General features: G+C 42.3%; 1 protein-coding gene across 7 annotated transcripts in view; it reads right to left on the bottom strand.

The window, feature by feature from the left end:
* Positions 1-13,388, bottom strand: part of ip6k1 (inositol hexakisphosphate kinase 1) — a 32,074-nt gene continuing 18,686 nt past the window's right edge. For 6 of the 7 annotated variants that reach the window (XM_030419267.1, XM_030419266.1, XM_030419268.1 and 3 more), the window contains 5 exons: positions 9,345-9,585; positions 8,043-8,224; positions 6,785-6,966; positions 6,181-6,414; positions 1-4,714 (listed from right to left, as the gene is read on the bottom strand). In XM_030419267.1, the coding sequence (XP_030275127.1) occupies positions 4,205-4,714; positions 6,181-6,414; positions 6,785-6,966; positions 8,043-8,224; positions 9,345-9,585 (1,349 nt within the window). In that variant the 3' untranslated portion in view covers positions 1-4,204. The remainder of the gene's footprint in view (positions 4,715-6,180; positions 6,415-6,784; positions 6,967-8,042; positions 8,225-9,344; positions 9,586-13,388) is intronic. The other variant, XM_030419273.1, reaches the window with a different exon arrangement.

Here is a 13,388-nt window from a genome sequence, read left to right as displayed (position 1 = left end):
AAAGCTTCTGGAAAGATTTAATCTCACTTACTTTCACTGTTCTAACAAACAGTCAGGATGATGTCAGATGCAGAAAATGCAGCTAAATAACTGATCAGTCGATGAGGCCGATATCCACGATGAGATATCAACGATCTGAGAGGACACGTGGACCGCCGCCGCTTTAGACTCTGTGACGACTGTAACAATGACGCTGTGGTGGAAACTAACCCAAACAGGAGGACGTTAATGTGCATGCACCTCTTTACCAACTCCTTAAATGTGAAGTGAAACAAACCAAAGACTAAAGATGGCGTCTACCTCTGTTCTAACACACACACACGCACACACACACGTTCAATAGAGCTTCCCACCTGAGCAACAACTCCACAGCAGGCACAAGTGTTGGGTTCAGTGAGCTGGCTGAAGTCTGGATTTGCTGCGACAGTTTTTTTCCCCTCATGAAACACGACCTGGTTCTGTCTGTTGACACCCAACAAGCTTTTAGACTGAAGCAGCAAATAAAAATGACTTGAGTCAGCTCCTATAATACTGTGTATTCTCCTGACGTTTCACACGTTGTGTCTCTGATGCAACTAATTTCTTTACATTTTATACATTTGGGGGGGAGGGGACACATGTAAAAGACAAAACATTTACCCACACAAATGGGCAAAGGTACAATAAAAAAATAAATTATCACCTCGATAAACCAAAATAAAATATTCATATTTGCTCTCTCTTAATCCAGCTTCTTAGGTTGAGTTCCTGTTGCCGTCCAGCAGGGGGCGGCGCTGCGTCACAGCCGGCCCCTCTGGAACTTGTTGAAGGAAGCATAAATGGACAAATGTGATTGGCTGCCACTGTCTCATCAGGACCAATCAGATGAGATACACGGTGACATCTTCAAATGAGACACTGCGGCCAATTCTGCTTCTGCGGTTAGAGGAGGAGGATTGTTTTTGTCTTTAGTGTGTTTGACACGTTTGAGGCCGGGCTGGGCAATAATTCAACATTATTTAAAATGATTCCCTCGTGATGATTCAGTTTACTCCTGATTTTTAAAGATGACAGTGGGACAAAGTTCATCGTATTGAACGGGAATTTAAGTTTTTGGTGTGATTTTTGCAGATTTGCCGTGTTGTGATTTTATCACATACAGTATATATGTATAGAATATATGTAAGAAAATATTATTTTTTATTAAATACTCAACCGTATCACCCAGCCCCAACTTAAAGAATAAGGCTGGTATCGTTTCGTATTTTTTTTACAATCAACAAATCCTCTGAAAAGATTCAAATCAACGATGATTTGTCTGTTGAGACTTTTCATTGGTTCTAACGGGAAATGTAAATCTTAAAAATGACTAATAAACACATGGCTGACAGAACAATTCCACCACATGGTCCATTAAGTAGCTGTTCCTGGAGCTTCTAATCATGTTGCACGATCCATTATTTCTATTTTTTTCGGAGCACTTTAAGGATTTCTCGACATTCAAACACTGGGAACACTGATGAGCAGCTGCTCCGGAGCGTTACAAGTGGGGCTGCACGACATATTAAAAAAGAAAATTGAGTGAAAACCTGTTAAATTCACGGTGATGTGACATTTATCTGCGTCTGTATCAAATCTCTGCAGCTCTACAGAACTTCATCAGAACGCTGTTTTGTCACATTTTTCCCTTTATAAAAAAAAAAAAACTGAAGCTTCCTGTGTTTTGAATATTGCACTTAGTCATATTACGATATCGATAATATTTCGATTAATTGTGCCAACATTGATGAAGACAAAATTTCAACATCTAAAAATTCTTTGACAGCCGCGCAACTTGATCCTTTGAGGAAGCTCCAGATATCAAACGGACATTGTGGGAGGAACTGTTTTGTGTCCAAGGTCAGAATAAACTTTCAGGGACGTGTCAGGCGGTTCCGTTCAGCCAGAGGTTTCCTGTCATCTCTTTACTGCATAAAATCCCTCCTCCACAATATGTTGATATATGAAAATAACTTTTAATCTCACAGATATATAATCTTTAATATCCGTCTCAGTAACTCCCTGAAGCAGCTGAATAATGTAGTCACTCAAACAGGAGGAAATAATGCACTTACTGGGGATTCTTCTCAGCGGTGGATTAATCCACATTTGATGCTCTGCTGAATATTTGGGACAGCAGGGCGATGTCTGTGGGCCTGAGTCAAAAGAGTGAGTGACTCACTGATGTGTTTTAAATAGTTTTTGGACAACAATGGAGCTCTATGGCACAGAGGAATACGATATATCAGGCTGACGATACTTGTTAGATCAATTCATTGTTGGTTTGGGTCTTTTTTTTTTTTCTTTCTGGGATTTGTTGACAATAAGAAAAATATCACCAGACCAGGTTTGGGAAAAGTGACACTTAAGCTTTCGATATTATACAATAACCCAATGGATGATTTTACAGGACAACAACTACTAAGGTTCTTTGAATAAAGCCCCAAAAACGGACAAACAGCGGTTTAGAAATGATCTATATTCTCTCCTTAAAGCCTACTTCTACGATGCAAATCTCTTTTGCACTTTACCACCGTTCTCCCTGCGGGCGCTGCTGCCCCTCCACGCTGCTGCAGAAAAAAAGTTGCCGTCTATCGTCGCCATCTATTGCTTTAACGGATGCTTGGATGTGTTTCTGAGTGCGTTGTCAAGGTAACGCTAAAAAGAGTCTGATCACCTGTCCTGGTTTGGTTTCTGTAGAGAAAGAGGAGTGAGGGGACGTGGATGTGATGTGGTGGGAGGGGGGAGAGAGTCAGGGGGTGAAAGGGGGTAAAGTGAGTGTTGGCCAACTTCAGTGGGCGGCCCCTGGGATCCAGCTGATTGGTCGTTCAGAGAGGACGCTCTGTCCCGCTGTGTTGTCAAACAGCTCCACAGACAACTGTTCCCAGGACATGTGTGAGTGTGTGAGTGTGTGAGGGCTGTTGTTCGTCTATCTTGGTGAGGACCGGGTTCAGTTTTGGATGGTAGGAGTGAGGACGTGTTTGGATGGTCCTCACATCCTTCAAAAATTTGAATTGGTGTTTTGGTTAAAGACTTATCTACTCATGAGTGTGTTTGCTTGTTGTTACTTGACTTGGATGTCTGAGCTTCGCTGTGCAGAATGACGTGTAACAGAGTCTAAGTTTGTTTGTTTTCATTTTCTTCTGCTGAGTTTCTCTGTGCTGACCTTAAAGGAGCAGTCCACTCAGAGATAAAGATTCAGTCATTATCTTCTCACCCTCACGCTCACCCTCTGGAGCTTCACAGCAAAACAGCAGTGCAGCATTCTCCTACACAACTGAAGTAGATGGAGATTTGTTTTGGAATGTAAAAAACATTAAGGGGCTTTGTACAGCCTGTCCTGTGTAATCTGAGCCTCTAGAAGCTCTGAGAGTGATAAGGAAATGTATTAGGGTTTTATACACCCTCCTCACCTCAGACAGGGTGTGTGCTAATGTTTTTAGCTTAGAGGCTACAGTGATGATTTCTGCTTAAAAAGAGTGTAAATAATACCTTCTCAAATCATTCCGGGCCTCTCGAAGACTTGGATTATACCGGCGGAGCTGTAAGACGCCATTTTTTCTCTTGTTGTTTGGTTACGTTATAAAAACCAGTCCTCATCTATATCAGGGGATTCTTGGGTGAACTTATCTCGTCCTTAGATCTGACCTTCAAGATTCCCCTCTGAGACATACAAACAACATAAACAAGCAGAACACATACTAGGACTTTATGTTAAGGGTTCAGTTTAGGGTGTCGTGGTGAAGCATTCAGTTATGATGCTGAAGGTCAGGGGAGGGGGAATGTCAATGAGGGTCCTCACAAGTATAGAAGTACAAATGTGTGTGTTGGTGTGTGTGTGTTGGTGTGTGTTGGTGTGTGTGTGTGTGTGTGTGTGTTGTGTGTGTTGTGCAGACCCTCAGCACCACTGAGGTTCTCCATATCAGCTTGAAGTTGCAGCCATTTCAGCTCCACTGTCCCACCTCCTGGCTGTTGCTATAGTAACTACTCGACTGTCGAATGCCCATGTTGCCATGGTGACGTCCAGGAGAACCCTGTTCCATATTTACAGCCGAGTCGTCTCAGTTCTTGACAACGCCGCGGCACGACTTTGACTGACTGTACGGCCTGAACAACAAGCTGTGTGTGTGTGTGTGTGTGTGTGTGTGTGTGTGTTTTAGGGAGTTGTGTGCGTTCATGCTCCGAGCTACGGCAGGTTGTCGTCCCGCAGGCTCTCCAGGATCTGGACCAGGCTCTCCAGTCCAAACACGTAGCCCCGGTCCGGCCCGTCGTGCACCGCCGTGTCGCCGCGGAAACCCTTGAAGGTGGAGTGGGCGAAGTCGATCATACGCACGTCCACCAGGGGGGGCTGCTGGGGCTGGCGGGCGGGAGGAGGGGAGAAGGACATTAAGCTGGGAGCAGGGGTGTCCTGATGGGGGTGAGACGATGGGAGAGGGGGGAAGAAGGAGTGGCAGTCTGAGTTGGTGGGCGGGGCCTGTGGGGGAGGATGCCGTTTGGGTGGGGGCGGAGCCATCAGGCCAGGTCCCTGAGAGGGCAGTGACCCCGGGTCTGGTATCTGGCTCATGTCCGTTTCACAGGGAGCACACGGGGCTGGAGGTGCGAGGGGCCCGGGGCCACAGTGGGGGTCTGCGGGGGCCGAAGGAGTCTTCAAGGTTGCATGCTTCCCAGAGCTGAGGACTGAAGGGCCCTCAGGTTCCTACAGACAGAATCAAACTATCAGAACCAGACGAAGACCAAAAATCTGCTCAGGTCACTTTGTTCCGTCTGTCTCAGGAAGAAAGGATTTCTCTTCTTTACCTTCAAAGAAATTCTGTTTTTCTTTAAACCTGCAATTTCTATTTTTCTGCTGTGTGCATAAAGGGATTAATCCAATATTTCCATGACTCACTTTCAGTTTGCCCTTTAATAAAATGGTTCAGATAACATAACTGTTGGAAATGGCCGTCCAGACAAATAAATAGTAAACAAAAATGATCTTTAAAAGTGGCTGTGAAGTGTGAAGTGACCTGAATCTGCAGCTCCCCGAGGCTTTTTACATTTATTTGTCTGTTATTGAACTCTTATAGATCAATCTCACAGAAATACACAAAGAACATCATAATTACTATTCATCCCAGACCATCATTTCAATGTACGTAATGATGACTACGTTTCATATCCCATGATCCCATTATTATACTGTTTAATGATTATTTTTACACTATTTCCCCCGTTTTTCTCTCGCTGTTTTGTTAAGATAAGGAAACTAAAATACTTGGCCAGGTTAAAGCAAGTTGTTTTGGGTAAAAATACATTCTTTCAAAACATCACACATGAGTTTTTGCTAAGCTCTGACATTATAAACATTATTATTATTATGAGTCTGTCAGTCCTGGAGCAACATTAATTGTGAAGTTCCAGGAACGACACCAACATAGTGATATCAGATCAGCACAGTTAGCGACTAGCCTTTCTGACCCCTTGGCGTGTTGCCCACAATCACACTTCACTTTATCTATCGAGATGCATCAAGTTTGTGGGTTCATTGTCATCAACTTGTGAAAGCTAAGTACACTCCTACTCTCTCCACCATCTTACCGGATGTCCTCTAGCGACATGCATTTAGCAGCTAAAGTGCCAGATTATTCCCTCAGGAGTTTGTAGAGACCAAAACCGAGTCAAAACAAACTGAATGTTCAACTAACAATTATAGATCACAGACTAAATAAGCAACCATTTGCTAACAAGTTCACCATATCAGCTTAAAAAAGGTGATAATGTCACTTGTTGTTTCATTAGAGTTGTGTGTTGGGGTGTGAGTACATCCAACAACTCACAGTGCACTGCAGGAATAAATCACTCGAGGGAACCTGAGGTATTAAAGGGTGGTGGGCTGATTATAATTTGATTGAAAGAAAATTAAATCAATTAAAATCACCCCCCGGGCCCGGCTGGTTCTTCAGGCTTGGTTGCCAGTATTTCGGTTGATGTAAACAAACCTCATCTGAACTCCAACTCTCGTTTTCATGGTAAAAACATGTCAAACTCATGTCATCTGACAGGGGCTCACTGGAGAACAAACTAGCTAGTCCATTAACTGAGAGGCACATCATCACAGTTCAACTATATTTTGAGGCTAAAACAGAAATCTTAAACATTCAGAGTGTTTTAGTTCCTGCTCACCTGTCCCTCATAGATGATGAGCAGTGAAGACGAGTAGAAGCGGTAGGACGCCTGCCTCTCCAGCACCGCCTTCAGGCTGCGAAGCTTATTCAGGATTGGTTCAAAGAGGTCCTGCCTCAGACCCGCTCCGTTGTGCATGTACTGGTAGAGGGCCTGGCGGAAGCCTTCGATCGACAGGCCGCGGCCGTAGTACTTGTTCCTGCAGAGGTAGTGACCGGTGTTCAGCTGGTACACCTGTAGAGACAAGTTCACAATCGAGATGAGCATTTGAACATACCTTCACTTGTTAAATGCATTTCATTACGTAATACATTGGATTATGCTGAACATGCAGTCAGATTTTCAAAATAAAATTAGACCACTAAAGCATCCAACAACTGTCGTCCTATGTCCAGAATCTAACACCTGTTTTTACTCATATTTCTGTTTTTGGACCCCAAATATCAGTACTGTGAATGTATGTGCACATGTAAACGTGCATTAGGAATTTACTATTACTGTGTTACTATGCAACACCCACAGACACATGATTATATTTTGTTCAGGACTGTCACAGACTGATAAGATATATTTGCTGACTGAGCAGTAGCAGCGGTTGTTGTACCTGCATGCCACACACTCTGACTCCCAGCGTCCCTGAAGTGCTCTGTTCACATTTCTTCATCTGCCTGGCCGCCTTCTCCTCAGAGGCGTCGTCTCCGTGCTGCCTGGTGCCCATCTTCAGGTCCAGGATGCAGGGATACGAGAAGTGGTGAACCACATTCTCCAACAACAGAAACTCTGGGTCGAAAACTGCAGTTACGGAACAAATTTCGGTTTCACAGGTGAACCTACCCGGTGTCCGATTTTCCATTTCCATGCGAAAAAAGTAAATTTAACTTGTTAAATGTTTTTAAACAAACTATTGTAAATGAGCCAATGTGAACTGCTAAGGTTAAAATGATTTTGAAAGTCTACTCTGTGCTTTTTTTAATCCATCATTGAAAGACTATTCATCACTTCTTGCAAATGTTTAACATCAACAACTTTCTGATCCTTTAAGTTGCTTTAACGCTTTAGATGTTTTGTAATATGCAGCAAATAATGTAAAGTTTTCGCTTTCCATCAACCAAAAAGGACAAACTAAACTAACATAACATATTTGTCAATGAGAACCCAATTGTTGTTCCAAAGAGGGAGAGAAACACTGATGTGCTGCGGAAATGTACATTATGCTGAATTTATCATAACATCAGACAAACAAATAGGAAATGCTGGGAAACAAATGAAAAACCTCGATCACAGAAGCTGTGGATAAGAACATCCTGTCAGCCTCACAGATGATCGCTGGACGCTTTCATTATAATTTCAATAATCTGAATGTATCTGCACAGAAAAACCTTCTCCGACAGCAGCCCTGCTGAGCCCGCTCTGACTGAAAACAAATGGACCGAGTGTGTGTGTGTGTGTGTGTGTGTGCACGTGTGTGTCTGCAGCTGCAATCTGCTCTCTTTGAAGCTGAAGATCAAAACATGACCTTTGACCTGATAACCTCAACATGTCCCACCCTCCTCTTTATTCCTCACACTGTAGCTGACATTTACATTCAGCACATGCTTATGTAACACTACACTACTCATGTAATCACAGCTGTGGGCAGACGCTGGCTGCTTGTGTATCATTTCATTTTAGCCGGCATCACTAGATTTGCAATAGCTACTCTGCTGTACTGTAGAAACACCACTTGTATAAACATAATTACATAATTTCTACATTCCAGTTTTCATAACCGAGATAAAGGATTTTAAGTCAATTTAAATATTTTTTTCAAAATGAAAAGAGATGAAACAAATCGGTGGATGTGATTGGCTGAAGAAGGATACTGAAGAGTTTGCGGTCCTTGGATTCAGACCTCATGCGGCTGAGCTGCTGTTTGTGGCAGCGGAGGCTCCAGGGGTTGTAACTGATCTTCTCTGAACTCAAACCACTGTTCCAGTCCAACATCTGGAAGGGAACGTCCGAGTGGATCTTTGGGTCGAGCCTGGGACTCTTCAGCTCTGCAAGACTGCAGGGAGAAGGAGAGACATGTTAAACCTTTTCAAACTCTTGGTGACCTGTTAAATCTACAACGGACGTAAGAGTTTGTGTTGATGACGAGAATAAGACTTCTGTCCTGTGAAGTCTGCATATTTGACCCTTAACTACAGTTGTACCTGCCTGACAACTTTCACACACTGTGTTTTTGAGTGTCAGCTCAACAGAAACTTCTATAATATAGACCCGTAAAAGCCTCAAGATAAGCTCAAAATATTCGCATTTTCACCTTCCACTCAATTTGAGCTTCCCTCAGCAAAGTTGTGTCTGTGTGTACCCACTCACATCTTTCTATTGACTTTGTGTCCGACTGTGCCGCTTCTAAAATTGACTCTGTGTTCTGTGTGAACACAGCTGAAGACATAAACAAGACTTAGTCTACAGGCACGTTAGCTGCTCTATGAGTCTGCTCTTAAGCACAGCTTTGAGCTTAATACTGATCTCAGCATACTAACATGCTTCTGCTAGAGTAGTTATGATGTTTACCTTGTTCACTGTCATGTGTTGAATTCAGCTGATGGGAATATTATTAGATTGGCAGGTATCTGGCGACTTCATTTTGACGAAATAATGGTCAGAGAATTGCTAAAGTATTTACAATTCATCCTGAGAGGGGCATGAATATATGATCCAAATATCATGGTGATCTATCCAGTACTTGTTAAGACATTTCAATCAGGAGTAAAGTTAGAGTCATGACACTAGTGTGGCTGAAAGTAAAATAAATACAAATATACTTTATACTCTGAAAATGACTGACATTACAGACACAAGCAGCTGCATCCTGGATGACTTGTGTAGAGATGTTCTGGGCATGTCTAACTGTTGAGACACTCTACAAAAGTAATTGGAGGGACTACATTTCCCATAATGCCCGGGAACAATGGATGTAAACAACAGTGAAACATGCCCATCGCGGTATGCCAGAGCCCAGTGTGATGTCTTCAAATGTCCAGAACCCAAAGATATTTACTTTATAGAGATATAAACCAAAATCACATCAAAGTCTCACATTAGAATTATGAAAAACACTGATTCGTCTCACCGCTGGTTTATTTTTTTGGGAGAATTTTCGGTAAATCTGATCTTACGTTTCAGAGGCGTCAGTGTCGTGCGACTCCCTCCTCTCGCCTCGCTCGTCCTTGTGGTCAGAGGAGGAGGAGGAGCGATGGAGGCTACGTCTGGAGTGTTTCCTCCTCGGCTGCTCCCTCTCTGGGGGGTCGCGCTCCTCATGCTCTGCAGGCCCTCCCTCCATGTTGCTCTCTACGTAGGGGTAGGCCACCAGGTTGATGTAGCCGTCAGAGTCGCCCTCGAAACAAACCAGCACCACACCTGAAAGGACGGAGCAAGACAGGGACAGGATGACTAGATGTGCAGAGAATATTACTTCTAAAACACATTACAGAATGTTTGTCCTATCTGGAGCTTGACAGCAGAATCTAGAAAAGCGATGAGAATCGCAAAGAGTGTTTAAAGTAGTTTATCAATTTATAGATTCTGAACATTTTTGAGGGTTTCAAAACTAACTATTCGCAGTATCGAAACACTGGCCCAAAACCAGCTGTGGTTTCTCACTCTCTCTTCTCTCACATTGACACACACACACACACACACACACACACGCACACACACCACTGCAGTGCCCACAAAGCCTCACTGCCTCTCGCTCACTCGAGGTGTTGTCTTCTCATCACTCAGATAATTTCCTGTTTTGTTATGGTGTTATAACTCATTCGAGATAGCATGTGCAGAGCCCCTGCGACCAGTTTTGGTTGACAAAGAAAACAGCAGGAGTTTGAGGCAAATGAATGAGGAAAGGCAGAGGATCTATGCATGTCAAGCAAGTGATGCTACTGTACAGATGCGAACAAGACAAATTTAGCAAAACACCCGAAGGACCCACAGAATTTTGCAGACAGCTGACATTTTAACATTTGTGAAGCATAACTGTTGTTGATGAGCGTGGTGTCCCGTTGTTGACCTAACAGTCATTCGTAGTTCTCAAAACTAAGCTAATCCCCCTCATAGATACCAGGCCTGAAGAATCTCAGACAGAAGAGTTTCAGTAGATAGGAAAATACTGGAGCCTTGTTACAGTGATCTAAACCTTTATGCCCCTGATATTGTGTTAAGTTTTCCCTGTGCTCTCTAACATGTATCGAATATTTGCTCCTTCTTCTTCTTCAGTTTTTTTTTTTAGTTTTTTTTTTTTTTTTATAATGCAATTTTTAATGTCTTTTAAATGAAATGTTTATGTCTTTTAATGTAATTTGTGTGTGCCTGTAAAGCACTTTGAGTTGCCTTGTGTCTGAATTGTGCTATACAAATAAACTTGCCTTGCCTTGCCTAGGAATTCTGATATTGTGACAACACTACTCAAGCAAGAAGCAAGAAGTAACAAAACCTCTAAGCCTCCACTATCTCCACTGAGACTGCATTTAGATCATGAAAACACTGTGTTCATTTGAACGCAACATTGACCTTAAACTGGGAGTTTGCTGAACAGCAGCCACTGCGGCTAAAAGTGACGATTACGAAATGTTAAAAACTAGTGCAACGGTAACACAACTACAGCAGAAGAGAGACATACAGTCAGTTGTGTCTTACATTAGCTAACACTAGTCACCATAATCATACTACACCAAGTAAGGCTGTAGCAGCAAAGCCCCCTTTTACTACCTGTGAACTGAACTTTTAATTTGTAAGATAAAGTATTTTTTATGTCTTCTCTGAGAAGTTACACAGTTTTACTTTCAAGCTGTAATCAATATATTTATATCAACAAAAGATCAAGTGTGTCATATTAAAGTGTCACTTTACATAGAATGATTTACGTGTACTGTTATTGTTAATCAAAACCATGTGGTCACTGGTTTTATAAAAAGACCACGACTCAAAGTATTCTTGGGGTGAGCAACATGGATAAAATAGAATGGAATGCCTTTATTGTTGTTGCACAACAGTACAACTAAATTAGTGCGTCCGCTGGGTCGCACGTAAAAAAACACGACAGCAGTAAAACATCCAACCCAAGCAGCAAAACATCATAAATTATAAATAAATTACTGGTGAGTTGTGCAACAGAGTCCTTCATATGTCTTTGAAAATCTTGCATGCAGTGTCGACTTTTATATCACAATACCTAGAATAGGTGATAAATCAAAGGTAGACTTGGACTGTTGCTGGTATGATAAAGACCTCGTTCACAGGGTTCCCCTGGCTCACTGAATGGTTTGATGAATATGAAAATGATGTGGATCATATGCTCTGGCCTTCACAGTCACCAGATCTCAACCTAACTGAGCACTTGTGACTTTGGACTGAAGTGAAACAGCACGCTCCACCACCGTCCTCGCCAAATGAGGGAGTATCTGTTGGCAGCCGCCAGAACTGAAGCTCCTCGGGAGGCTCAGGGTGGAAAAACACCTCACTAACACACTCAAAGTTGGATTTTAACATCATTTGCCATCCATCTGTGTATCAAGATATTCTGGAAATTCAATTGAGAAACTGTTTATAGATTAAATACCCTGATAGGAATGTCTGACGATGTTGAAGTTAAACATTAAGCTGTTATTTTTAGCTTTACAAACAGAGTCGACTATCCCTGCCCTGCTAAGTGAGACACTGAACATCCTCCCCGATTGTCCCAAATTGGATTTAGCCATTAGTTTGCTTGCTGGTGGGAAATCAACTCCATAGATCAGTTCCAAACTGGAAAACTGGACTTGTTCACCACCTCCACCACACCCACAACACCGCCAGAACTTTAATCTCATCATGTCAAGCAGTTTTGGGATGAAACAACCTTGACAGAATCAGAAAGTCATCCCGGGCAGCTGTCTGCTGTTATTTAATCAGCAGGACAATGGTAGTGGGCAGAGATCCAGGGATAAATATAGACTCCTTATGGGCCACTGTTGTCATGGCACTGGGACCCACAACACCAGCAGCAGGGTGGACCGGTAGGAATACAGACATACCAGTGACTACAGGTCAGTGAAGTGGGAATTTATCCAGGACGAAGGTGGGTTGTTGTTGAAGAGATAATCTGCAATATCTAAATATAAATATTTGTATTCCACCAAAGGTTTGGTTTTCTTTATCAACTGATTAGTGCTGAGCCTATAAAATATTAAATAATAGTAATTTGATTAAGTGCGAAATAATTTTAACAAAATCTGCAAAGGAACGTTTGATGTAGGTTATTTGTTCCGTTTCCTTTTGCCTTAGATTTGTTTTATATATCTTATTTTCTAATGTAAGCATTTTTGTTGTGGACCCCAGGAAGAGTTGATTCTACCTCGGTATTGACTGATGAGGATCTGAACATCAATGTGTGTTTCCAACCGCGACTGTCATGTGGATATTAGCGGTTGCTTCACTGAGATAAACAGTCAGTGGTGCAAATTCTCCAGTCGTCTGGTAATAAACCACTACAGAAGAGGGCACAATGTGAAGATGTAATTAAAACAGCATCAGTCAAACCTCAAACAGTGGGAAAACCATCTGGAAATCACTTCTGTTTGTTTCATTTATCAACTTGAGTAAGGTTACAGTCTCCTCGTTACTTGTCCTCTCTTCAGGGGAAACTGAGTTATGTTCACATGCTCCATGTACATCGTGATTTAATCGCCAAGTTTTTTCATTTCCTCTCCGTTTGAAAATGCAGACACAAATAGGTGGATTGTAATCAACGAGTCAAGCACAGTTAATATAGCTTCATTTTCACAGCGCGACACGGCACAACCGCATTCTTTCTCAGTTTCTGTTAATTCAGTTAGATTCAAAACACTTAATCTGACCCTGATTGCAGAGGCACGTAAAGTACGGCACAAGTAACACAATACAGGAAAAACTTTTAAATTAAATGTAAAAAACAGAGAACACACCTAATACTTTTCCACTGCAGACAGTAAGCTAAATCTAAACTGATGGTCATAGCGACACAGCTTGAATCTGCTGTGCTACACAATCACACAAACACAGGAAAGGCAGAGAATATTGAGGGATGGTGTTCTCGATTCTCAGTATTTGGCTCTTTGTGGAGACAAATCTTGTTTGAGGAAAAGCTGAAGGCAGCAAGACAAAAGACTGCCGAACAAAACTGGAGAGTTTGGGAAATCCTTCATCAG

This window comes from Sparus aurata, chromosome 6, assembly GCF_900880675.1.
Source record: "Sparus aurata chromosome 6, fSpaAur1.1, whole genome shotgun sequence".
In the NCBI taxonomy this organism is placed as follows: domain Eukaryota; kingdom Metazoa; phylum Chordata; class Actinopteri; order Spariformes; family Sparidae; genus Sparus; species Sparus aurata.
Note: the sequence above shows the minus strand (reverse complement) of the source record. Positions and strands in the feature narration are given on the sequence as shown.